This window comes from Haliaeetus leucocephalus, unplaced genomic scaffold (assembly GCF_000737465.1).
Source record: "Haliaeetus leucocephalus isolate CR32 unplaced genomic scaffold, Haliaeetus_leucocephalus-4.0 Scaffold848, whole genome shotgun sequence".
In the NCBI taxonomy this organism is placed as follows: Eukaryota; Metazoa; Chordata; class Aves; order Accipitriformes; family Accipitridae; genus Haliaeetus; species Haliaeetus leucocephalus.
Window position 1 is genome coordinate 14291107 of NW_010973284.1, and position 27713 is coordinate 14318819.

General features: G+C 36.9%; 1 protein-coding gene across 1 annotated transcript in view; it reads right to left on the reverse strand.

Annotated features, from left to right (window-relative positions):
- Nucleotides 1-2501: 2501 nt before the first annotated feature.
- COL24A1 (collagen, type XXIV, alpha 1) overlaps nt 2502-27713 on the reverse strand; it is a 147775-nt gene continuing 122563 nt past the window's right edge. The window contains exons 42-59 of the mRNA XM_010582747.1: nt 27381-27434; nt 26798-26851; nt 26638-26691; nt 24438-24491; nt 22655-22762; nt 20005-20112; nt 18407-18514; nt 18266-18319; nt 17909-17971; nt 16627-16680; nt 15019-15054; nt 9385-9420; nt 9264-9290; nt 8134-8199; nt 7253-7421; nt 5777-5886; nt 4482-4697; nt 2502-2789 (exon numbers count right to left, since the gene is read on the reverse strand). Of these exons, the coding sequence (XP_010581049.1) occupies nt 2643-2789; nt 4482-4697; nt 5777-5886; nt 7253-7421; nt 8134-8199; nt 9264-9290; nt 9385-9420; nt 15019-15054; nt 16627-16680; nt 17909-17971; nt 18266-18319; nt 18407-18514; nt 20005-20112; nt 22655-22762; nt 24438-24491; nt 26638-26691; nt 26798-26851; nt 27381-27434 (1518 nt within the window). The 3' untranslated portion in view covers nt 2502-2642. The remainder of the gene's footprint in view (nt 2790-4481; nt 4698-5776; nt 5887-7252; nt 7422-8133; nt 8200-9263; nt 9291-9384; nt 9421-15018; nt 15055-16626; nt 16681-17908; nt 17972-18265; nt 18320-18406; nt 18515-20004; nt 20113-22654; nt 22763-24437; nt 24492-26637; nt 26692-26797; nt 26852-27380; nt 27435-27713) is intronic.

Consider the following 27713-nt stretch of genomic DNA (forward strand, 5'->3'; position numbering starts at 1 on the left):
TGGCCTCAGCGGGCCGCGGGGCCCTGCCGGCGCCGGGCCTTGGCGTTAGGCGGGAGTCGGCCCGCTGCCTGCGGCGCTGAGAGCGTCCTTCAGGCTTTATCGCTCCTGCCTTAGACTGTTCCAAAGCCCCGCTTCCCAGGTGCTTTTTAATGGATTTTTAACCATGAAAAATAACAAGAAAAGGAAAAGGGATAAAAGGATTCTGACAAAGACTGTTGTAATCTCACATCAACCTAAATTTTGACAAAATATTAATTGGAATTGACAAATTTTGCCCAATTGGACTATTCGCTGGATTGGACACAGGTGGACGGGCCACCTTTACTTAACTCGGAAAAGAAACATATATACTTTTATGTGTTTGTTAAATAGCTCAGGGCTTGCTCTAAAGTTTTGCTCTAAAGTTTTGCTCTAAATTTACCTTGCTCTAAAGAAGGCTAACCACCTAAGCAACCATGAAAAATTAATTGCAGGGTACAGGTACTTGTTAACATTGTGGGACGAAATTGTACGACATCTGCGAATGCCCGTGGGAGCTCCAGTAAAGATGCCTGCATACAAGAGGCTTTCCAAAACACACACTGCACTGTATACAAGTATACTGTCAATCAGGATGCTTTCAGCCAAATGTTTCTGGCAACCTCCAACTCAAGTGACATGGTACATTATTATCTGTCAGTGTCCCACTGCACAAATTCATTGTGCTGTCTGCACGGGCTGTGCATTTTTACCTCAATTACAGAGATGCAACATATTTACATCTGAGCGGTCTTACAATACTTTGAGCTCTTTGTTTTTAGGAGAGAGAATTTCTGAGACATGCTAATATAAACCATAAATATAGGATATAAAGAACTTCCAAAAATAGGGCAATGAGACTAATAAAAACATATATGAAGCAGAACATTTTCTAAAAGATTACATTCTTACAAAAAAAAAAAACCCCAAAACCAAAAACCAAAACAACCCCAAACCCCCAAAACATTTGTCACAACATCAGCTCCACAGCCAAACTAAGAGCAAATGTCAAGTGATACTGTTAGAGTATAATGATCTTGAAGATGCAAAAAGCAAGACATTTTCTCTAACCTTTATCATCACTCTCTAATCTTGCTTTGCCTTTAGTTTTACCAGATTTCCTCAAAGGGAACAAAACTGATGCTTTGATATAAAATGTAAAATGGGATGTACATGTACATTACCTTGTAAAAAGTAAACACTGTCAATCTCACAATATTCCACGGCATTGCCACCTAACAAGTACCCTTCTTCTAGAGGACTTTAGTCATTACTAAGAATGAACTATACAATACAAAACAGAATAGTAAAAGACAAACAGATAGCTTAGAAGCTCATTTTATTATACTTTGGTAAGTGTGGTTTCCTGTGGATCAAGACAGTTAAACAAGTTGTTTGAACACTCCCCTGCTCCCCAGTATAGTCTGGTATCACCTTGCCATGTACTACTGAGCACACTTTGGACTGATAATAGATAGAGGCGTATCGTTATCGTTATAAAGAATGCTTTTCCTAATGGTAAAATTGTTCTTTTTTTAATAAAAAAAGATGGTTGAACATTTTAGGCTTAATTAAAAAAAATTATCTAATAACTTTGCAAAAATGGAATTTCTAGGTTGATTAAACGCTGATTATAATTTAACAGCAGCCGTTCAGAAGACATACTGTAGTAGATTTTTTTTTCAACAAGTTACAAAATATATACAAAATGTATCATCTTAAGATGCCTTTGGCAATAGAATTGTTAATTAAAATAAAGAATCTAAACCTCAAAACCACTGTAGGAAGCTCTTCTACAACAATTTTTACAATGGCTGTAAAGCTAACTGTTCTGACTATATGCATCATATACAATGTGCTGTCTCATATACCATTTCCACAACAGTACACAAAAATATTTTAAACAAGAAATCCACATAAATAATGTTTTCATTGAAGTATGTGACCAATGATTTAAAATAAGTACCTTTACAACAGAAACATATCCTGATGTAACCAGCACATACAGTCTGAAAAATAAAAAGGGACTCAAATAATGTCTGCTAAGGCCACAAGCACCTTGTGTTATGAAGAGCACCAAGGCAATGAGGACAGGAAACACAAAAGAGGTAGTGTGCCATCTGTTAAGATGTATGCGTCCACACAGGACTGTAATAAAACAAGGTTTAAGAAAAGAAGATGTATTGTACTGTGGCATAATTTGCTTTTCGTATACAAGCTATTGCACGTTTAGGAGCATTAGCCAGTATTGCTCCTTAGTGTTGTATGTCTCCAGCTTTCCTCAGGATGTTGGGGTTTTTTTTCGCAGTGCTGTTAAAGATATTGCTAAGAACACTAGAGGTCCTGAAAAATTCCATGTTCAGATATTCAGTTCCAGGAAATTATGCAAGAAAGCACCAACAAATTACTTTATGAAAATTGTTGTAGTCTTGTCTGTCTGTCTCTTCTTTTTCAATGCCATTTCTCCATAGGAGGAAGTCTTTTTCTTCCTGAGGTTCTTTAACCAACACTGTTTAAAATGATTCTTCAGTTTCCTAGTAATTTTGCCTGTAATGGATCATTACTTTTGCATTCAATCTATGAAGTAATTCCATGTGGATGCAAAAAAACCCAAGATAGAAACCTCAAAGAAAGCACACGGAACCACTTTCTATGAAGTGCTGCTGTCCTGGTTTGAGATGAGGAAGTGCGTTAACTTGAACAACTGGAAGCTGATTAGTGTCCTGAGTGTGAAAAAAGAACCGTGTCTTATGCCAGCTGCCATCTTCAATCTGCAACATACAGCAACAGAATATTAGATTCATATCAAAGATAAGCTTCAAAACACAAATGGAAACTGTGGTTATAGAATGAGAGGAGGAGAAGTGTACAGAAACATTTCTTCTCCCAGCAATTCCTAATGAAACTGTGTAATTTAACAAATGCCATTTCTCCCATGCAATACCATGCACACTCCTGGCAAAACTGTAACTGTAAAAAAAGCCCAGCCTGGAATACAGCTGGAACAGATGCAGACACAGTGCAACACAGCTCAAAGCAGAGCGCCTATCACTTTGCAAGCAGTCCTGGGCTTGTATAGACTCTTAGATTTCTTGCTAAATTCACCTCCAAATCTGAACAGTAGGTCTCAGGTTATGAACTCCACAGGCACTTGAATGACTTTGTAGGCCCTTGAAGAATAATCACGGGGAATGAGGGCTCCATTTTTGCCATGAACTTTGTATTGTTTATTCTAATCCTTTAAAAATTGCAGTAAAAAAATGATACCTCATAAAAATTATAAAATTACACTGTAACACTGTCTGAGGCTGGGAGTGTCTTGATGTTTGCAATCACTCCATTCTTAAAAACCATCAAGTACAGTGGACAGCACTGAAAAGTGAAACCCTTGCAGAGAGGGAATTGTGTGAGATTCTGCAGCAGATCTGTACAGTGCATAGTTTCCTACAGAAAGAGCGACAGACCTTGTAGAACCTCTCAGAAAAATGGCACTTCTCAATAGCCATCACTGTATGCCTTAATTTTTCTCAGGGATTAAAACAGTCCGAAACAGACCTGGGAAGCGGGGAGAAGGGGCTTCAATGGCCCTACTTTATCTGCATGACACAGGCTAGAGCATCTCACTAGCATGACAGCTAGAAGGTTGGAAGCATAACAGCTTCAAAGTGTCTCAATAAAACCACTTTCTTTCTGTCTTGAGATTAAAAATCTCACTTGACACCCCCACATCATATGGAACGAATGTCACGTGTTTGACATTATTGTAAATGAAAGTAGAGCTATAAAATACTGAAAGTGTAACATGCTTGGCTGCTATATTTCATAGTGTTCTACCAAGACATTTACCTAATAGTTCACATCTTGGTGAGTGGAGTAATCTAATAAGCATTAGAAAATTAATAAGCTCTTCCAATTTTTCCTAAATACAAATATGATTTAATGTTTTAGTTAGCCATGGAGTCCATTTCTAATCATCATTATTTTATTAAAAACCAAACAATTGACTCACAGTCAATGAATTTAAAGATATTTAGTTGTAAAAAAAAAAAAAAAAATTTCCAGCCTGACTGAACCTGAGATTTTGTGTTAGATAACCTCAAGAGAACTCTTACTGAAGCCTGAATTTTCATTTTCAGAGTAACTGTTCCTGAAGTTTCCTGGAGGACCTCCTTACTTCTGTTTCTGATCTCTCTCAAGTGTCTTAGTAGAGTCTTGAAATACATGACACTCAATGCAAACAGCAAGTATAGATACCGTGTATTACTGCAATTACTTTTACGTTTGGATAGACGTTGAATTCAATATCAAAAGTTTGGCATATAGAGACATATGCAGAACAAGGTAAGAAGTAAGCTTCAAGGGATGTGAACCTGAATGATTGTTATTTATTTGCAGAAAGTTAATAATGCCTAAACAGTAACTCCATTATGGCTTTAATAATGCTAGTGCTAAAAAGTATTTACCATGCATTCATCCGTAAGCACCTTTGGTTCAAGTAGCGTATTGGCTTTAAATATCTGACCATTCCATCCTTTGAAGCTAACAGATGTTTTCTGGCCACCTGCTTTATTTAATCCCCACATCGGTGTGTTCAGACAATGAACTGTGATGCTATGGGTTGCTTCTGAGCTCAGTAAATGAAGGAAGTTCATCTGCACTTTTCCGACGCCGAACTCCAGCTAAGTTCCAAGAGAAATGCATCGTTAGACTTATAGCTGGACTATGCTGAATGGCCATAGCAACACAAAGTGACATACACATACATGTGTGGTGTTCAGGCATGGGACCATGTATACATGTTTATACATTGGGATCAGTGCCAAAGAACACAATTTGTATTTTTCAGGAGAGCTGTTAGGTTCTATTATAGTGATTACTATAAACAGAAGCTTTCATAGGACATTTTCAAAGCTTCAGTATAAATATTTGCTAATGCTTACAACATTGTTGAAACACAGCTGGGCAGAAAACACTATTTTTAAATACGGAAACCGAAACAAATGTTTTTGTTATTCAAACAAAGATATTATCAGCAGCAGTGTTTTAACTGCAGCCACATCATCCTGCTGTTTAGTCTTCTTAGACCACAGGTTCTGGCAATACCTACATCCCATTAAAAATAAATAAAAAAAATCATAAGCATAGTTTGATTTTAGACAGAAAATATATAGTTACTCATTACTCAACAAGAACTTCTCCAAGACTAGATCATATTCAGGGATCTTCCAAATGTAGGAATGTGTATGGGAACTTTATGGTATTTCTGATGCTCTTCAATGACTACAGTCTACATGCAAAACTCCACAAATATAAAACTTCTGTTCCCAAGGGTTTAAGAACTACATGTAAGGAGGAGCATGGACTAATGACACAAAGGAAACCAGTCTCTGCCTAATGACATTTAGAAGTAACTAAGTGTTGAAAAATAGTCATAATTTTCTTCCTTCCCATTGCAATGACGCCAGCATCTCTACACTTAGACACCCTGAGAGATGAGTTACTAATGTAGCTTAGAAGCATTTCAGGCTTATTTTTATGCCTTGTATAGAAAAGTATAAAGCATAATAAAATAATTCTATCAGCATGAAAGGTGAGTAAATGAACAAAGTGAGAGTTACACTAATATTGTCATGTCCTTCCACAAAGATGCACATAAAAAACCCCTGGAAATCTAACATCTTCTCATGAGTTAAGTAAATAAGCATTCATTTGTTCAGAGTTCCAGCACAGACACAGTCTCTCTGGAAGCAATGCATACCTTTGTCACAGACAGCGGTGTTAAACATGTCTGACCACCTGCAGTGAAGTTGCAGAAAACTTCAATAGCATCAGAAGGACATCCAATATTTGGGTCAATCCAGTATTTTCCTATTAGTATATAATCCCAGATGGTAAAGAAAACCAAAATACAATTGTTACTAAACAATTTGCTAAAGATATTTATACTTTTTGGCAAGTATTAGATATATTATCACCACAGCTTCACTAGGAAATGAAAGAAAAGGAATATGAAACTCTTTTCACTATTATAATTCTACTAATAACAGACACTGAGCAAAATTGTCATAACCATTCAATTCTGATTACATATACAATGACTTGAATACTCTCATAGTTTCAAAAATGTTTTCTCTTTCCACAGCTAAATAGTGAGAACAAATGGTATTTCTAGTCTGCTCTTTCTGTATTAAAACTTAACTTTTTTTGTTTGGCTTAGTTTTATATAGCTAATATTTTCAGGAATGAAAATATCAATCTAAATTCTCATCCTCTCACAGCATCCCGAAGACCCTTTCTTTCTCCACTATCTTTCTCCCATCAGACATTTCTACATGACGTATCCTAATGATGGTAATAAGGAGTACTTGCCATTGTGAATCCATGGGATTTGGTCCAATAAAAGAAATAGGCCACATGCAAATTATATTAGGATTTAGCTTCCCTTAATATTAAATATGGGTGAGCTTGTGCTCTACAATTTACATGGGTGTGTGTATCTTCTGGAGGACTGTGTCAGTGACCTCTGTGGCCCTAAAGGATTGAGATTTATTTAGGAGAGCACAGTTCTAATAAGGGTTAGGCTCATCTCTGCTAGAGTCTTAAAGAATTGATCCATCCTTAAATATGCCATGGAACAGTGATTTCCCTGTAACCTCTAACTTCATTTCTCATTTCCTTCTCAGCTTCATAATGCTAATACTTGATAAAAGGGATACTTACAGGTATTTTTTATTTTATTAGCCACTCAGAAACTGAATTATGTCACAGCATTGACATTACAGGTTTAAATAATTATTTTTGATTTGAAATATTCATTCAGGATCTTCTGGGATACAACAACTGTCAGTGTATCTGACAGTAATAGTGTATTGTATACAATTTTCTCACTAGGAATCTAGAATCTGATCCACACAAAATTCATTGCAAGATTAGCTACAAATACTTGGGAACTTTTAATCACAAAATTGGATTCAGTTTCAATTTTTCTGGATGCTTTTGTTTACTTACATACACAATCTGTCTCTAATATCTCTATAATATTAGATAGCTACATACTTTCATCTTTAAAATTCAGAAATTTTATCTTAAATAAAGATAGCTGTGACAGGCACACTGCAATAGAATATAATAAAAAAAATCTACACATTAGAATTTTTATGTAGAAAGTAACATTTGGAAGCAACACATTTCAAAGCCTAGTTGTGTTTAAGCTTTAATGAAAGTGGACACTTACCATCTGACACTTTACGTTCACAGTTAAGCAAATCCCTGCAGATGCGTGCTGGGTTATCCCGTGTGCCAAGAGGGTTCTTGATGCTGTGCAGTAAATTGCTAAGGTAGTGTAGTGTTTTGAATATCTCTGTACTGTGATCTAGTAAAGTTACTTCAGTATTCTGGTATTTCTGTCAAGGGCCATTAGCAAATGTGTTACCACAAAGAAGTATCACAACAACAGTATATGCAGTAAATGTCAAATGGCCTTTGAATAGCCAGACAGAAGCAAAGTATCTATAATGCATGCAATCAGCCATATAAAGCAGGGTAAAAATAATATATTCCAATAAACAAATTAGTACATTTTATTAAAATTATCAGAGCAGTGAAGTTACAGGCAGGTTAAGATCATGCAAATACGTCATTATGACATGTTGACATAAAATGTGGATACAGGATTTTTATTGTATACTTAGCAGTTTCAGATTTCAAACAGTGAAATCTACTCTTACCCTTAACCTAGAAAATATATGCAAATGTATTTGACTTCACCCATGTAAGGAATTTTCTTGCAATCAATGGGACCAAACATTTGCATATATGTCAGTATTTTTTGGATCAAGGCCTAAATGCCACTATTATCTGTGGCTGAACAGATACAGTCTGCTATGTGTGGTAGTCAGTAAACTTCCATTACTGCCAATGATGACAAAAAAAGTTGAAATGCTGCTGTTTTTCTTAACTTCATTTCAATTGTATCCTATAAATTCTAGCATGTTTAATTATATTCTGCAGTAATTACTTGCTATCCATGATTCCTTTTAAATTAAGTCTTTGTAAAGAAGCCCTGATATAATTGCATATCTTGTATGACAATATAAATACATTCAAATATATTACCTCCATCTGCAGTGCAGCATTTGACTCAATCAAAGCTTGAACAGCAGCATTGATGTCCACTTGTTTCTGAAAAAAAGATATTTCAGAATATAAAAAGATGAACAGGAATATTCTAAAATGCAGGTGGTAAATTCTTTGAGCACTGTAGCAACATACATGATAGCTTTGTTATTTTGTCATTTTAGAAAATAATTCATTGTAAACACTTTTAAAATAGGATCCTCCCTTCCATTTCCAAAGAATGCAAGCATGCATACAGAAAAAGCATATTTGATTTTTATTAGTATCCCCATACCCAATTTAATGATCATACTCCTGGAACAAAAATATTATAATAGTTGTCACAGACCAATGTCCCAACTTATTTGTCCCAGCCATTTAATTTATATACTTAAGAAAACCAATCCAGGTAAGCGTGAAAAGGTGTTATTCCTTTACAGAGAAGCACACAAAGAATATCTCAAGCAGCCATCAGCAGCTGACAGATCAAAGTAGTCTTCATGATGCATGAACAAATACCAAGACTGACCTTCCTCTGAAGGAGGAAGCCCGTTTCTTGTGTATCTTCATTCTCTAAACTTTGTGTGAGGTATATACTACACCCAGACAACAGATTTGTTTATTTTTAAAGAATTAAGTCACCCACACAAGCATCTAGTTCTTGCAATTTGTTCTCAGATTACATATATCATTACAGCTTTAGGACACGTCAGATATTGAGTCTGTCCTAATTGGCACAATCCCTTAACAAACAAAATCTCTGTGTGTGTATATATATAGGGAGAACATCTGGGCCAGAAATAGCACAAAATTTTCTGTTGCTATCTTTCAGAGTGTTCAAGTACAGAACAGGAGAAATACCTTTCAGAATGTGACTGAGTTAACCCATGTCAAAAGTATGACCATGTCCATGAGCGTTGCCTGTTGAGGGCTCAACAGCATGCAGAACAGAACTGACAGTGTAAGATGGAAGGTTCAAAAAATGTATTACTGTAGTGATGGAAGTTGTAGAAAAATGTATTTGCATTTCATGTGCAGTGATGGAAGAAGCAATGCATTTGAAGAGGTTCCTGCTATTTTAACTTTCAAAAAAGGACTGTATTGTACGTTATGGTTGTTACAGAACTTACTCTTGGTCCTGGTGGTCCAGGTGGTCCCTAGAGAATGGGAGAAACAAGATATTAGGTGCTTCACATGTTTATATAATGCAATCACAATGGAAAAATACAGGCATTTTTTTTATGCACTTACTGGTGGTCCTGGCTGGCCCTGAGGTCCCTGAGGCCCCTAAAAGAAATGGAGATAAAATGCAACAGTTATAGGTGAACATCTCTGCTTTTACATTTATGTATTTTTTAAATCACAAAATGCCGCAATACATACATAGAATAAAATGTGATATTGGTTTTGGTAAAGCTGTAAATTGTTAGTTATTATTGTTAAAGTACCATACTCTGTTAACACCTGAATATTCCTGTTAGAATTGTGGGGTTGTCTGGTTACTTGTTTATGCAATTGCTTTTGATGTTAAGGGAACATTAGAAGTCACACAAAGTATTAATATATAATGTGCTATACCTTGTGCCAGCATTATATGCATGTTACAAGTACTACAAGGAATGAACGATCATGAAAGCATTGTAAATAATGTTATGGGTGGTTGTAAAAAACTAACTGATCCACTTTACTCTATGAGTATCTGCTAGGCATTTATTAGCTCCATCAGAGCAGTGTAAATTTTCAGCCAGAACATGTTATGCTCATTGTTTAACAGTGATATTGCAGGCTTCCTTCATATTCAAGAAGTTATGCCCTTATTTCCTCATCATAAGTGGCATCATTCATTTTCGTGTTTAGGATGATGCAGTGGGGAGGAGAGGAGGAGAAGGAACAGCTGCTTTTCCCCAGCTTATAGTGCCTACAATGCACATAGTCTTAAATCTAAGTTTTAGGCTTGCCTTATGGTTGGACATGGACCCTGCCCAAAACAATAACCTCATCTGAATTATCCTTTCTTTTAGCAACTATTCATATTAAGATGGAACAATTATGAATGTTTATTAATATACAGCGATACTTGTGTCTCTGTTAGAGTCTCTTCATTCTCTACATACTCAAAGCCTCTAGGAGCTGCTGTAGCATAAACAATAGCAAGAACAATGACAAGGAAAAGAATAGGTGTCAGTGCCTTAGTTCGAGCAAAAGAGAAGAAGGAGGAATGAAAGGCATAGGCCAGACCTGTACCATGTATTAGTAAAACCTTTTAACATAACTGAGTTAATTTAAGCAAAACATTCTTTAGCCAGTGCTGCTTGTACCAATTATTCAAGCACAATAAGCTGTTCCAGCAAAAGCCAGTACGGTCACACTAGTACTGAGTGTCTGCCAAAAGAGAAATGATATTATCTGACACGGTCATGCTGGCAAATATTGCGAAACTGATCTAGTTAAAGAGCTATTAAGTTGTAAATCACTTAATATAGTAATAAGAAGTATTCCTGCTGTGAGATTTCACAGCAAGATCTGTGTGAGTGTCACTGCATGCTACAACTGCTGAACTTGAGCTGTGCTTCAAGCTGCCACCAGCAAGGGCAGCTGGAAATGGTTAAAGAAAGGTCAGATTCAATCTAACATTAATTCATGTATATTTAAAAAAAGGATCTCAAAGCAGATAGGAGTGATTTACTTAAGTCACTGAGGCTCCAAATTTATCAGTTCTTAGGAGAATACCAGCTGCATTTCTTACTACCTCTAGACATATTCATAAGGCAGAGCACTTGGTAGCTACTGGGGAATGCATCTGTCAGGGGTCGCTATGACCTCCACAGCTGCACAAGTTAAGTGTGCCTTGCACATCACCTGCCATGGCCATGCCAGAGGGGTTCAGGTGCTGGATTATGAAGGGTGTGAAAAGTGGGGGCCATCATGTAGATCCTAGCACCAGATCTAAAGCAACGAAGCTGTGCTGTGGGACTACAAATGGCTTTGAGGCCAAGACCCATGTTTTACACATGTTCTTTGGAGAATAGGGGAGAATCAAAACTGAAGCGATTTCTGGGTGTTTAGAGAGATGGTCATCTGATACTTAACTAAGATGACCTTAATGGCATAAGCTCTAGGGACTGTAAACATTGTCAGCTTTTCAACAGATGCATCCTGACCCTATTTATTTATGTTTCATCCACTTACACCTGTAGAAGGGACTCTAAGCCATCTTTTAGGTAATATTTACTGATATTTTATAAAGACGTTAATGATTAATGTTGGAAAATGGAAATCACAGCATAAGTCATTTTAGCATATATTGTAGTATAGAAATCCCAGTGGGTTCTGTGCAAGTACCTAGCTTCCTTTTACTCTTCTGAGTTTGATTATTGCCCAGCTTGAAATTTTCTTTGAAATCCTATTAAATAGGCATAAAATATTATTGTTGTTATTCATTATTACAAAACTGATGAAAGATGAGTTTGCAGAGATGACACTCATTGTTTTGGGGTAGCCCCTCAGCTGCTGCAAATCAAGTCGGTTTCACAGAGCTACACTGTTGTATGCCAGCTGAGAAGACTGACCTCCACATTTAATTAATCAGATCAGCAACTCAGGTGCTGTTAGACTGCTGCAGGATACCTTCAATCCCATGTGGATATATTACTGGACTGTCTGATCATGCTTGGTGAAGTATGTTTAGTATAAAACGAAAGTGTGAAAAAGAAACTTGAGAAATTAATTTGACAGCGTAAGGATGTCTTTGTTTATCTTGGTTCAGGACTTGATTATGCAAATACCAAGTCAAGGCAAGGCACAGTCTTCAACAGTTTATCCCTAAGTAACCACTGCTCTCTGATGAATAGATGTCCTTGTTCTGAGTGCTGAGATTTAGACATTCCAGCAGATTTTTCAGATGACTGAATGCTTCAGTTAATGTTCTATGTTTTTGGCATGTGTCACAATTTTAAGACTCAAAAAGTCTTGGGACAAGAACAGTTCAAATTTATAGTGGTTTCTGAGATAGAACTGAATATTTTAAAAATCAAAACCTGCACTGTTCCAATGAATTTAAGGTATTTTGCAAGAGAGGAATGTGATTTGTCTTGATTCTCTGTCTCCTTTCCAATAAAACCCATGTGAAAAAGAGGTAAGTATTGAATGCTATTTGTTAACTCCAGTGAACTACTTTTGGGGTTGTTATATTTCTTAAATGCGTTAAAACTTCAGGGGGCTATATCAATTACTGTTACAAGCCTTTAAAATATAATGAAACTGCACAGAGCGTGTTGAAACTCCTGTAGAGATGTTATAAAAATTCTTTCTTTCTGTTGCAGAGCAGCAAAATAAGGTTAAATTACACTTTTCATGGATTAAGTTAATTGCTAAATGTTTTACTGGAATGTACAGGATTACCTTTACAAATCTACTTAATTTACCCTTTGATCACATTAGAATTTAAGTGAGAAAAGTGCAATTCCAGTTCATAATAACAAAAGCAGAGAATAGAACAATTAGTATTAGTGTGCTCTTTAATTCTTTAATCACCCAATTTGATTGCTGGCACAGAAGTTCAAAGGCCAAAACACCAATCTTTTTCTAATACCGTAAGGCCCTGATTTTACATGCAATGATATATATGCTTAACTTTGAAAGCATGAACAATCCCAAGGGCTTCCATATTTTCCATGACTTCTGAAATTTTCCAAGAAACAAAGTATTTTTAACAAAAATGATTAATGTTAAGCTTTCCCTGACCACTTCTGTCATTTTGATGTCACCATATCTCATAAAGGGTAAAGCCTAATAACATCCTGCAATGTAATAGTCTGATACATAGTACAGTGTAGTAGCTGCCATTAATGACTGTAAATCTAAAATAAATGATTATAATAGAAAATTATGGATTATGCTTTATCATATCATATCTTTTTTCACCTTGAGGACAGTCACACTCTGGAACACATTGCCCAAAGAGATTATCTAATCTCCATCCCTGGAAGTTTTCAAGAGCCAGCTGAATAAAGCTGACTCTCTTAAACAGGAGGTTGGTCTAGAAATGTCTTGAGATCTCTTACAACCTCGATTATCCTATGACTCTGTATTATAATTCATTATGTGACACGCCATGAAATAAAAAAAAAAGAAAATGAAAACACACTTTCAGAAATGTCAGAATTCTGAAACAATATTCCAAAATGTATTCCATGTTTTTCTAAATGTTTCAATCACAGTAATATTAATATTTTGAATTGAAAAATAATTTTAATTAAAATTTTTCAAGCAACGCTGCTTCTGACACTATCAATTTTTCTCTAGAAATAGCCTACAGGACCTGAACTTTGGTTCACCGCTGACCTCAACAGGGAGACACGATTTTACATTCCATGTTTTTCAGGGCATAAAAGGACATTTTTTTCTAGTAATGAACACTGTATCCCTGACAGACTAAAAACTGTAACTAAAACTTGGACTGCTACAAAACAGTTAAAATCTTTGTGATTCTAGGAAGAATGCCAACATCAATTTTAAAGGTATAAATTAAAACTCAGAATACACAGTTGGATGAAAATAATTTTCTCTCGTTTGTATCTGAAAATAGTTGGAAATAAATCCTTTTCTTAGCTACATAATACAAACTAATGCCACTGTATATGATTTAAAATTAAACATTCTTCTGAAGACAGTCTTAGGAGATTAATTAATCTTGATTAAGTCAAGAACTTTTTTAGGAAATAACTTCTTAAACACCAGCACCAATAATGGAAACGGGTGTTTCTTGTTCACCATTTGGGATGTTATTTATTATTATTTTTGAAGTCTCTGCATTTTTAGCTCTATGCTGTCATTGCAATTCTTATGAACAAACAGTAGAAAGAGACAGTTAAGATGCTTAATAGCAGCATGAATTAAGAAACTAGTTTTCCTCTTATTCTGAGATAGCAATTGCCTCAAGAGCATTAGAATCAAAGAGGAAAGTTCCCCAAGACATGTACAGCAAGCTTAGTTCCAATTCCTTAATTCTTTAAGCAATTTTGAATACTTCTGATATATTTTTCAGAACTTTTATAAGGCAGTTAGGTTGGAATTCTACACAGGTGGCTGCTAAAAGCAAAATACAATAAACCAAGAGAAACTAAATGACTAAGTGAGGTGGGCTGAAAGGCAGGGTAAGAGCAACAGGAACAAGATCACATTGGCTAGTTACTGGAAGAGGAACTCATTATAAACCTGCCATAGAAGTAATGTCATAGGTATCAACTATCGTTGTATTCATATTTGCTGTAAATATGATAATTTAATGGATTTCACACAGCCATTATTAATTGGAGATTTTACTAACTCTACCAGAGTTTTGTAATCAAATCCAACATTTATTAATGCACAAAAACTAATGTAATATTCTTACTGAAAAATGAGACACAGCAACTTCAAAACCTATCAATGCTGCCTACTGCTACTCGAGCTGGCATACACAGCATGGAGGCTCATCCTCAGCTCTAGGCTTCTCCTAAACCTCTCCCTCTCTAGACAAGATGATATAGATGTATGAACATGTGTATGCATGCTGTGTTGTGAGGCACTGGAGCATTGACAACAAATGTGACAAAGGATTTTCCTTTCAGATCTGAACTGGGACAGGTTTGGAGTATGTGTCTGCTATATGATCAGGGGCCATACTGCCCGACAGCACACACCCACTGGGCATATCTACATAAGTCAACCTGAACAAGAAAAGGTCAGACTTTGACTCATGCTACCAACTTTCTTGGCCAGCGCTCTCCAGGAGCACAACATGACTGTCTGGCATTCAGAGCATGCAAGAGTACATTCAGTGTAACACAGGAATAGTTTTTACACAGCCAAAAAAATGAAAGCATAAAAATTGTTTCATCTTACCATTTCACCCCTTGTGCCCTTTTCACCTCTTGGTCCCTGTAAGAAAGAGAAGCTGTTAATCCAGTATGCTTTCTAGCTGCCTAGGATTGAAATAAGCAGATTAATATCCATGAGAGTTATACTGCTCACATGAAAAGCCCCGTATCATCTGTGGAACTCTGGGGCTTTAATTTTCCTGTACTACTAGAAAACTAAACTAGTTGAAAACATCTTGTAATTCCTATATGTGGAAAGCTGTTTTCTTCAGATTGTAAATACCGGTTTTTTCAGTAATTTTAACTGTCAGGGTTCTCCCTGTCAATCCGCTGTATTCTCTATAGCTTGATCCACTGTGATACATCAGTGCTTCACGATCTTAAGAGTAGAGAACAAAACTCAGTACTCTCCATCACTGAAGAAATCCGTTGGTTACATATCTGTTTTTATTACCCCATTAGTTCTCCTCTCACAGTCAGATTAGACACTGTTTTTGTGTCTTCAAGGCATTTTTGGCTAGTTTTGCACTTAAACTGTGTTTCCAAAGATGGTAACAATCTTACACTTCATCTCTGGAAGAATTTTGCATTTTGATAGCAGCATTTCATAACATATAGAAGTAATCTCCAATTGTAATGCTTTCTTAGTGATAATGGCAAACTATTACATTCACTATGAAGTCTATTAAAAGCCTTCATACAAGTATATGCAACTGTAAATTTTTCCTCCTGAGTGGGACTGAAAAGAATGCAGAAGACAAAGTACTGTCTTTTTCCCAACAAGTGGAAAGAATAGTCTAATTATAGAAGGAAAATTTCCCTTCTCCCTTCCTTTTCACTTGTAAATATTTGTATTTATTGCTTTTATTGTATATTCCTGTTATTTTTATGACTATTATTTCAATTTTTAGACGGTCTCATTCACTCCTTGTTGAACAGACAGAGGAACTTGGGTGGTACAAAGAGCTTCTAAAACTACCTGATATGGCTGGGTAGTCTGCAGACATGAGCCAGAGGGTGCCCTTGCAGAACACTGCTCTGTCTCTGGCACAGGGAGTGTGACAAGGAATGGAAACAGGGATGAGTGCAGAGCTCCCCCACTGCAGGGAATCTAGGGTGCACTGAAGGTTGTCAGAAAGGTCAAGAAGATGTTCAAGTTGTAACGGGGACCTGACCAGCATCTGGAACACCCCAACAAGGGCTTGTGGACACTCTCAGCATGTCTAGAGGGGTACTCCAAACAGTTCAGCCCAATCAACACATAAAAAATAAACTACATTGAAACCAAGTGTGGATACTCTCTAAATATGTCTTAGACCTAGGGCTGAGAAAGAATATCCAGGTGGTAGTTACTATGTACTATTTTACACCTTGACTTGCCCACTACCCCTGTAGGCACACTGTCTGTATACTGTACTTAGAAGGCCACTGCAATGACTTTTGTGTCATTTTTCTCTTGTTTGTATTACAGGTGCTGGAGTCACATACGTTAACTTACCAGCATAGTATAACACGGTCCTGTTAGTTGCTATTTGCAAACAGAAAAATGAGAAGGTTGCTAGTTGCAAAACAGATTGTTAAAAATAAGGGTAGGTGAAATAACCAAATTATGCAAAAGAGAAGGGAAACTTACAGGCCTGCCAGTTGGGCCTGTTATGCCTTCTTGACCAACAGGGCCAATATATCCCTGTAAACAAGCAAAGAATTTATTAGTCCACTATGTTTTCAAAATGAAGAAAAATCCTCATGACTTGTCCTAGTTTAAAATTGCTCAGCAGACAGCCCTGGCAAATATCCAAAAGATCATGGTGATATTCTCTTTCTGAATATTGAGTACACATTGCTACAAAAATCAGCAAGGTAATTATTTTAATAATTAGTAATAGTTTTGCTTGGAAAGCCCACACGCATTCTTTTATGTGAAAGTTGATGCATTAAAACCAGTGGGAACTTAAGTACTCTGATTACCAAAGACCACATATTTATTGACCTACAATCAACTATATCTTGGAGCTATATTACTGCCCACAAGTCCTCTTGTGTGGCTGCCGGTAAGTGCTGCTGAAATGTTACTTTCCTGTTCCATTTCACTTAGAGCAAACTGCTCATTTCCAGTGTTTATCTTGTATAGGAATGTTTAGAAAAAGAAAGTAGTTATAAGAACATGCCCCTAAAGCTGCTGCTCTGCATCTGGTTAACTGAACTGATACAGTTCTGTGATGGCAATGGCAGCAGTGAGAGAAGAACATTTTGTAGTAAGGCCTTCCATGCTGCAACCTTTCCCTCTTTATCACTTGATGCTGTAAACTGGATGCACACTCCCCAATATTACAAAATGCTGAAGATGCTTCCACATTTTTGGTGAGCTGCAAAGTAGAATGTCATGAAGAAGGTGTCATGAAGAATGAGCTAATGCAGGTTAGTAACCTTACAGATAAAAATAAAATATTTATTAAAAAAAAGACTACCTATTAATCAATAATGCCTGAGCACCACTTTGTCTTACTGCAGGCAAAGTTTGACCCTTTTTTCTTTTGCTGTAGGACAGGGTTATACAATCAGCATTGTTGCCAGTAAGAAGAAAATGTTCAACCCCAATAGACAAAGATATGACAGCGATAAGGCTACTTGTGTAGATTAAATTATACTAGGAGAGCCACACTTTGTCAGCAGAGCTTGCTTTTTTCCTTCAAGATTAAGAGCCCAGCTCTGCTTGTGTATCTGTACACATGCTGCAACCAGAGCAGTGTTGCAGTACAAGGGAAGGGCTTCTACTGGAGTCATAGTCTCAGAGAGAAAGGTTCGGTTAGAGGGTTCTGGCCTTGTTAATAAGAAAAAAGATGATTTCCTAAATTAAAAACACGTGCCACTTGCAAGTCATCCTGACAATGCCCTTCATGGAGTGAAACACTTACAACTTGGCCTGTTGGACCTTTGGGGCCCAGAATTCCAACCAAGCCAATGTCCCCTGCAGGACCCTGAAAATGCAAAGGAACAGTTTAATCAGACATGGACATTAGCTATCCACTTGCTTCAATCTCTTGTAATCAGTGAAAGTAAGATAATTTCTAAGAGCAGTAACAGTGAAAATACCAAGTGCACTGACCCAGAATGTTTGTCCTTGGACATGGAGTACCCAGTTCTGCCTAAAATGTTCCAACAGTTCAGATAGATTTTGAACAACTTATTGTTAAAGCTGATTAATTGTATGCTTTCCTAATGTTCTCACTCTGTAAATGGCTTAAGATCTAAAAAAAAGAATGAGCACATACTTTTGGACCTGGGAATCCTTGAAACCCCATTAAACCTTGATCTCCATCTTCTCCCTGTAATAGGAGCAGGCATCCTTACTATTATTTCATGTTGGTAACTCTTGGACTACTTGTTTTGCATCAACAGCTGTGATTACATACCGTCTGTCCTTTCAGCCCAGTGTCTCCTGCTGGTCCTTGATCACCTTGTGATCCTGGAAGGCCTCTTTTGCCTCGCTTTCCTGGATGACCCAGAAGCCCTTTCTCACCCTGTCAATAGGAAGATAATATATCCTTTATTACAATGAAGACAGTTATAAATGTAAAGATAGGTTTCCTGGCAGAAGTGTGGAATGTGCTTTCTCTCTAAGAAGTAGACCTACTCCATTCACTTTATTTCCATCAGGAATGCTTTCAATAATTACACATTCACTAAAATGCAAATGTGACTTGACTGTTCCTTGACTTGGAAACATGCAAAAACCATACATGTTGGATCATTTCCAGTATGGTATCTCCCAGTGCAAGCAAAATTCACAAAACAAAATACAGAACAGGCAGGTTAGAAGTAAATTTAAAAAGTAATCCTCTGAGCAAGGCATAGTATAGTTGTGGAACTCCTTGCTGTTAGACTAAAATTTTACATCGATTCAAATGGAAACTAGACAATTCATGCAAAAGAAATCCTCTGAGGACAATGAGATACACAGAAACCACGTCTAGCTCAGGAGGTTACTGAACTGCAATTAAGGCTGTGAATATACACCTTTCATGCTTCCTTTGCACTTACACTCTTTCCTAGGTATTATCTTTCTGCTCTAACAGACTTTTGGCCTCAGTATGTCGACTCTTAATGTTTATTTTGCACTATGTGTAACAGCTTTCCATCACCTAATCTATTCCCTGACTTTTTCAGATTGCAAGCACTTCCAAGCAGGAACTACCTCCTACGGCTCACTGTCGAGACAAAGGAGTCTCCAGACTGGGAGCACTGGCAATAAACACTACAAATAGCGAATGCAGTTTATACTAAAATATTTTCACAAAAAGGTAACGAAGGCAGTATTTCTGCCCCCAAGTTTTCACATTTTAAAAAACTGCTTACCAATAAAATCTCACAGAGCACTGAAAATCATGATTTTAGATGAAAAATCCTATTCTAAATGGAGAAAATTATCTGTAATGTTTCCATTCTTTGCTTCTTTTACCACTGAAATGAGTCTAACTAATATGAGGATATGCTGATGTCAGGTACCTGGAACCGCCTGGAAACCAGAGCACTCTCAGATTTCTTTCTTTCTGACAGTGTTGAAGAAGAACAATTTAAGTCCTCTGATAAATGGATACCCCAGACATGCTTGTTAGCCCCCAAACTTGGGATTTAGGCTTGAAATGACAGTACTTTTCTGCTAACAGATTGCTTAGATGTTCAAATCATTCAAACTGTTCTAGTAGTTACAGGAGTTTAAAAAGAAAAGTCAGGAAACATTTGGCTCTAAAGCTTTGAGTGAATAAATACAAAGTGTTTTGAATGGCTTCTGGAGTTGGGAATAGCATCCAGATGGATGGGACCTCTGTTTTCAAATTACAGTTTATAGAAATGAGGTCAGCACAACTTGCAGTCTTACCCTTCAAGTAAGTTTTGATGTCAATTACTCATATGATTAACAGTAGCACAGTGGTTCCACAATCACTGGATGCAGTATGAAGACTAAGCAGTATCAGTAATACTGTACTTAAACAAGATCCCATGTGTGTACCTTTAGTCCGGGTGCTCCCATCGGCCCTGGCATGCCTGGCAATCCCTTGGGACCTCGAGCTCCAGGATAACCTGCCAGACCTGGCAAGCCTGAGTTTCCTTTATTACCCTTAAGAAATTGAAAATAATTGATTACAAGCAGAATAGCCAAACTTGTTTTTTCATTGTATGCTAAAACAGGCACATAACATAAAATCAGTCAAAGCCACTTAATGCTTTCTGTGTATGTGGACACACATTGACAGTACATCAAAATACATGGAAAGACAATGATCAGCAGTATCATCTGGATTTCTGCTAATATTCCAAAAGCAAAACGCCATCATACTTAGCAACAAAGCCACATATGCTTTAACTGTGGGGTGGATCGACGTTTCTGAGTCAAGTTATTATAGTTTAACAAGTCACTGACTGTCAGCAAAGCAAATGCTACCCATGCCACAGCCCATTGCAGTTGTTCAGTTCAGTGCTCGTCTTAAACCTTGTTCTGTCCTACCCTAAACATATCCTGATGTCATTTGTATGGGATCACCTACCTAGACCTTCTGAGAACATTCAAGAGAATCAACTGCCTCTTTGGGCTTATGCAAGGCATCTTCCCTGTTAGCACCCTCCTAAAGAGGACCTTGCCCAGTTGGATCACCAGCTTAGTTACCAATGATCTAGAAATAGTAAGTAATCTTCTGTCCACAGTAATTGTGCATTCAAGTATATATGGAAGCACTCATGGGTATACCAGTGACTGCTTTTATCTCCCACAGGGAATTATACAGAATAGTTTCTATGATACCTAAAATTTTTCCCAGACCCGAAAATTTGCATGTTCAGATTAATAGCCTTTAGCGCTGATCCCTATTTAATTCTTTTCTAACTCTGTTTTGAAATATGCAGTAAGAGAGCACTAATCTCCGTTAATTATAGAAGATGACTCCTTGAGATGGTTGTTGGATGCGTGTTGCGTGATGTCTGAGCTTATCATAAGGAGCTCCTTCCAATGAAAACAAGATGCTGAATTCATTCATGACAGGTGGGCTGAAAATATGGTTGAGATTCACAGCATTCATTTTTTCAGGAAGAAGGAACTCCACATCAAGAAACAAAATGAGACTACCTTGCCACAGAAGCATGCAAAATTCAACATGCTTATTTATAAATGTCAGACATATTGATAATACTAGTATGATTGTGTACACTCTTGTCAGGATTCACATACAATAACTTTACCGCATGAAGAAAAATCAGAACATTTGTTATGAAAACATATGAGAACATCAGACTATAAACAAAAGCAACTATTTTTAATGGAAAAAACTGTTACTGAGTACATGGAGTTAAGCCAATTTTGACATGTTAAAAAATACAAAATGGAAATCTGCTACCATCCAAATGAATGTTTCTGTGATGTCATTTAATAGAAATATATACATACATATAGATATTTATCTTCTTTCTTATTTCATATGACATTCGGTTAAGCATTCATAGAAATAAAAGTGTTATATGAAAGAGGATTTTTATATTAAATGTGATTTTCAGGGCTTTTGAATATAGTACCGTGGTTCATAGCCTGATGGACTGATAAACTTACATAGCAAAAGTTCTGTTCTTTTTATCCATTGTGGCAAAAATCAGTTACAAGCCTCTCCTTATTACAAATTATAATGCTACTATATATTGTTACTATGGAGTAATGGAGTCTTTTTTAATACAAAGGATGACATTTTGAGTGGAAAGGCAAAAATGTAAGAATTCTTTGGGGTAATACTCCTAAATCCAGCTCCAAATAATTTTAAGTACTTGGAAGAGGTTCAGTAGGACATTACCTGAAACTGAAGAGGCTCGAATAAGGTACATCTGCCCCCTACGGGTAGCTTGTTTAACTTCCTCTTTGTTCAACCAGATAGGAAATTTATACTTGTAACAGCGCCTCATTCGGCACCTTGGATAATTCCTAACACTAAATCTAACTTGGCATCCTTTTATAACAATTACTGGTCCATCTAACTAGAACTACTGAGAAATACCATACTTGAAATCAAAGTGATCAGACTTTCAACAGTGAGAACAACTATAGGAATTTTCTCCCTCTTCTCTGGAGTGAATAGGCAAAGAGCTTTGTCACTGCTCCCAGAAGCAGCAGGTCACCACCCTTGGCCCACAGCAAAGAACAGACAGACAAAAAACCTGTTTCCAAGAATGCTTCCAGGTACCTCAGACACCTAATACTCTTTTTCACTGGTTTTGGGCAAAGCTTTAGAATTGCTTAGGTTGAGAGACATAGGTTACAGTTCAAAGACAATAAGGAAAACATGGGATTATCTCAGAGTCTGAGAGGAAACAGCCTTAGTTGGGGTCTATGGCTTGTTTTCAGGAACAGAACTGTGAAGCCTCTCTAATTAAGAAAGCATTTTCACTTAGTTGTAGTTACTACTAACATATGCTAATGAAATAGTTCTTCTCACAGTACACTTACGCTAACTTTAGATCCTGACCAGAATATCAGGAGCAAAAGAGAAAGAAAACAAAAGAATCAGTCTAATTTTCAAGATGCTCAAGGAACTGAGAATGGTTCCTTCTGTTTAAATACCCTACCCTTAGAAAATTTGTAATGCAAAATGACATAAAGAGAGGCAATGTGGAAAGCAACTTACCTTAGGGCCAGGCTTCCCTGACAGCCCAGGCTTGCCAGAGTTCCCAGGAATGCCTTCTGGTCCAGGGTACCCAACTGCTCCTTTCTGCCCCGCTGGGCCTGGTTTTCCCTTGAAACAAATTCACATCAAACATAGCACCATTGGCTCTCTTCATCTTCACCATCAGAGAACTAGATTTCAGTCACAGTATTTCCTAAACCCTACATAATAACAGACCCAGTGACACAAATGAATACTTGTAGAGGGAGCTCTGAGTTAGGATGTTTGGTTTAAAATGCTGTTGGCTTAACCTTAGACTTCTTGTGTTGTGGGATCTGAGCAACTTCAGCTGAAACCATGGGGCTGAACCCTCTGTGTGCCAGGCCTGGAAGATGGTTGAGAGTGTTGATTTTTAAACTGAAGCAAGGAAACCTGTTAAAGTCATCTATTTATCCCTGTAAAAAGCCCAACCATATACCTTTTCAGCTTTCCTTTTACTAGATACTCTATACTGTACATTTGCAAATATATGCTGTTCAAATTTGAACATATCAAAAATACATACAAACTTCTAATAAGGCAAGTTTGTGCTAACTGTTGCTATACTTGCACAAAAAAGCCTCATGTCACATCCACCAGAGGAACGGTGATTTTTTCTTCACAATTATTTCACTTTAGACTGCAATACACTATCTTAAGGGGCTTGGAGTTCTGCAATTATCTCTGTATGAATGCATTTCTCAGAAATTTAAAATATGCTAGCTACAGCACATCTTGTTTGAAGAAGCGTGGTTAACAACAGCCACATAGAATATAAGAAGCATGCCATCTTAATCTTATTTCTAACTTCTGGTTGCTGAAGTATCTTGCACTTGGGATGTGCTTTGAAACTTCCTCAAGTTCTAGTCTACTGTCTTCTCCTCACTTCGCCATATGTCTTGCCTTTTCCTCTTTTCCTTTGTCTGCTGAACGTACACTTTCTGCAGTCCTCCAGACGAAAGAGCCAAGTATTTCCAGAAGACACACAGTTCCTTGTCATCAAAAGGCCCTTGCACTTTGCCTTGTTCCTAGCAGGTACAAGCTCCGTGAAGCAGCTGCATTTCTCTGGTTACTGACAATGTTTTGATGTGAGGTAGTAAAAGTTATTTACAATATGGGCTTGTGTGGTACTATTTATTAGGGGACCAAATTAGCCTTGATGCATTTTGTTCTTGGTTATGTTTACAGAACACCTACTGCTTCCTGCTCTGTCTTCTCCCTCATGGAGAAAGGGATGCAAGTTTGCTTCTCTACAGTAACTCAAGAAAGAACATTAAAAATTTCAGCTCAGGGCAAGTGAGGGAAAGGAGTAAACCTCAAGGGATCTGCCAGCCATATCCATCACGAATGTATGGATCCACGCTTTTGCTGGCTGCAGCTGTTCAAAGAACTGATGGGAGCCAGGAGTGAACAGTAGTACAGCTCTGTGCAATATAATGTGATAACTTGCACATGGACTGCAAGCCACAGGCAAAAATGATCTAATTAAGTAACTTTACAAGCAGGAAGCACCTTGTTGTTATACTAGCTGCACTTCACTTCCATGTGCTGAATAACTGAGCATAATTCAGTATAATTTAACACAGCTTCAAAAATTATTCTTACTTTCACAGGGGTTCCTTTACACTTCCTGGATAGTAAGAAGGTTCTTTAGAGTGAACCTAAGACTTTCTGGTACCACTGGCATGACTCTATTTTGGTTTTATTAGTTATTATTTTCTGTGTTTTATAACCTGAAGATAGACTGTAGAATTTTGTTACTTACAGAAATTCCAGGTTTGCCTGCCTGACCCGTTGCTCCTTTCTTCCCTGTGGGTCCCTAAAAGTTACAAATACTTGTGAATCGACAAATGTCTTAAACTCAGTCCCCTAAGAAGAGCTGAGAATTGTTCCCCTCTAGTACACATGTTCACATTGCCTGGCTTTGGACCAGATTATTTTCATTTCAGGAGACAGCAGAAAGTTTTTCAAGTAAAAGTGAATACATTTTTGGTAGAATTGTATATTTTTCCCTTTCCCAAATTGGTATAGTGCAGTTTTCGGAACTTTTTCAACAACAATAGGCATAAGAAGTTTTTCACTATGAATCTGGCAATTTCTCCTCTATTGGCCACACCTCTGTAAGGAAGTATGCTTTTACAGCACTTCCCGTACCTTTTAAAAAGGGAAGTCATGAAAAGTAGGCAATGTAGATACACTGAGTGTATGTGGAAAAGAATACTAGAAAACAATAGTGTCACGTATAGGAACATTCTTTTTATCTAAGATGTACACAACATAAAGTTTACTTAAAACCAGCCTGTTTTTTGTCTTGACTGATCTAGGAATCTGTAGTCTTAGAAAACTGAGTGATAATGATAGCAGGTAACATTCTCCTAAGTAGTTTAGTGACACAGGAGGCCAAGCACCAAGGAAGAAAAGCTCAGAATGGGTCAAAAGCATCTCAGAGAATTTGTTTATAGGATATTCTTCACAGAATATAAAGATCTATGTCATGAATTTTATCCTACCTCTAAAAGATGCAACCGTTTGGACAGCAGGCACAAGAATAACAGTTGTTAGCACAAATCAAGTAGAAAAAAGCTTCCAAGATTTTCTGGATTAATTATTTTAAATGCTGTTCTTAAAGCAAAATCAATGCTAAACTACTATGCTACAATATTATATAGCATGCAATAAAGTGAAAAAGCTAAGGTCATTGTAAAAGTAAATGTTTTATAATTAATGTAAATATGACAAAATCAGCAAAGTTTTGTTCTATTCATTAATTTAATGCCTTTTTGTTAAGAAAGGCATAAAAAAAGTCCACCAATCAGAACTGGAATGTGTATATTCAAAGAACTTTATATTGCTTTTATTAACATTTCTGAATGCATATAAAATAAACCCAGATGATTCAGCATTGCAGTTTATGGGATTGGCTTTGCAAGGCTTGCTATAGCAGCACCAGTCATGCCACTGGAGTTAAGACTGTATGAATGTTTTCACTATTAACATTTTTGCATAAACCTTCAGGCTCTTATGGGTTGCTCCAGGTTGGATATTGGTTCCATATTTGCAAATGGTAGTTTTAATCTGAGGGGCATTTGCAACACAAGGAAAACATTCTCCAAGGGAAAGACAAAGGAATGACTGATTTTATCCTGTGCTGCGAGTAGTTTGTCAAAGGCAGTATATCTAAGTGCATGGCTAGAGTACATGCTGACGATGTCTTTGCATCATGTTTCCTTTCTGTTGCTAAATGTCCCAATTTCCTAATCTACTACAGATTCTTGTATTTACCTAGAAAATTTTGAAACTCTAATGGAGTTGCACTATGGTACCCCTCAGACAAAATATCTCATTTAAATTGCAATGGCAACTGGTATTGTAAGAAATCCTTTACTGTAAATCTTTGTAAATCTCAAAAGCCAATGAAATTCACCCCATGGGAGAATATAAAATACTTTTGGCAAGTTTCAACACACCACCAAGATGAACTATTATTTCTAAAGCAAAAGATGTAGTCTTTGATCTTTTTCATTACTTGCTCTGTCATTACTCCTCTACCATTCTGTAGCAAATTCCTTAACTTCCAGGTCTGTGGACCTGGTGCAGTGCAGTACCAGAAGGCTAATTTACAGATCAGAGCAGTAAAATCCTGGGTGTCTTCCAGAGCTAGTTTGCCACAAGGAACTCCATTTAGGGGTGTAATTGAATATTACTCAAATGTTTCCAAAACAGCCTCTCATAATGCTTTATATTACTCCAAAGTAAAACCACTTACCTATCAAATAACACATATTTACTATCCCAGATCATTATGCAATTTTCCATTCTATATTTTTATTGTCCCTGCAGGTATGAAAAAGAAACTCAAACACTGAGTTTTAGCCTTATATAACCGTTTTCCAGTGATAGTCAGTGAACAGTAAAAACATACGAACTCCAAATAAGTGCAGTTTTGCTTTACATTTTCTACTTACTTCTGAACCTCTTTCTCCTTTTGGTCCTTGCTCTCCCAATTCACCTGGCTCTCCCTTTGGAAAGAACATATATTAAATAAATAAAAAGAATCATTTGAATGTAGAAGAAAACACATTTTCAACAGCCAATAGAGAAATCTCACTTGTTCGAAACACTTACTGGAGGCCCCTGCTGTCCAATAGGTCCTCTAAGCCCCGGAAGACCTATATGACCCTGGGAAGCAGAAAATATAACATTGCAATATAAGTAACTCAGGATGGCGTGTTCAGTGAGCTATAGATTTCCTTGTAAAGCCCATCTTGGGAGGTATTGGGTGGCCCCAGATTCACTGATGTGACCTAAATAAAGTATGCTCAGCTCTCCCGAGATCAGACCTTAGGGAGCTTTTCTTTAAATTCTCTACTCCAAACTGCAAGTGGGAATTACATATTGTTTAAACATTTCTGCTCTTCTGTAAGCATAGATCGTATTCAGTTCATTGATTTATTACTATGTCTATCTGTATTATCTGTGTAACTTAAACAGGATATTTCGTGTCAAGGACTCTTTTGTATTTCAGCAAACAAACTGCATCAGTGATTAGCATGAGTTACCATACAACTTTACATGCTGAAAGACTGAATACAATTCAGGAGTAATTATTAGGATTAAATTTACAATTAAATAGTGCTTAAATTTCAGAGAAAAATGTTAATTCATTCAGTATTCCAGAATCACAGAATTGTTTAGCAAGAGGTATTACCTTATAGCCCTCATCACCAGGTTCTCCTCTATCTCCACGTTCACCACTAGGACCCTAGAGAGAAAAACAAAGAACAAAATATAACAGCTGAAGTGAAATAATGCTGCAGTGAAGTACAAAAAGAAAGCTGGGATTTCTCTCAAAACAGACTAACCGACAAGACGGAACTGAGGATTACAAACACTAAAGTTGGCTTGTCTAAAGGAACAAACACAATTTTTTCCTAAATAAAATGCATTGCAGTCAGACAGGAGCCACTGTCTAAAATTTTTTGTAACTGAAGACTAGAAGCTAGACGATAGATCTTACATGGACATAAATAAAAAAGGAGTA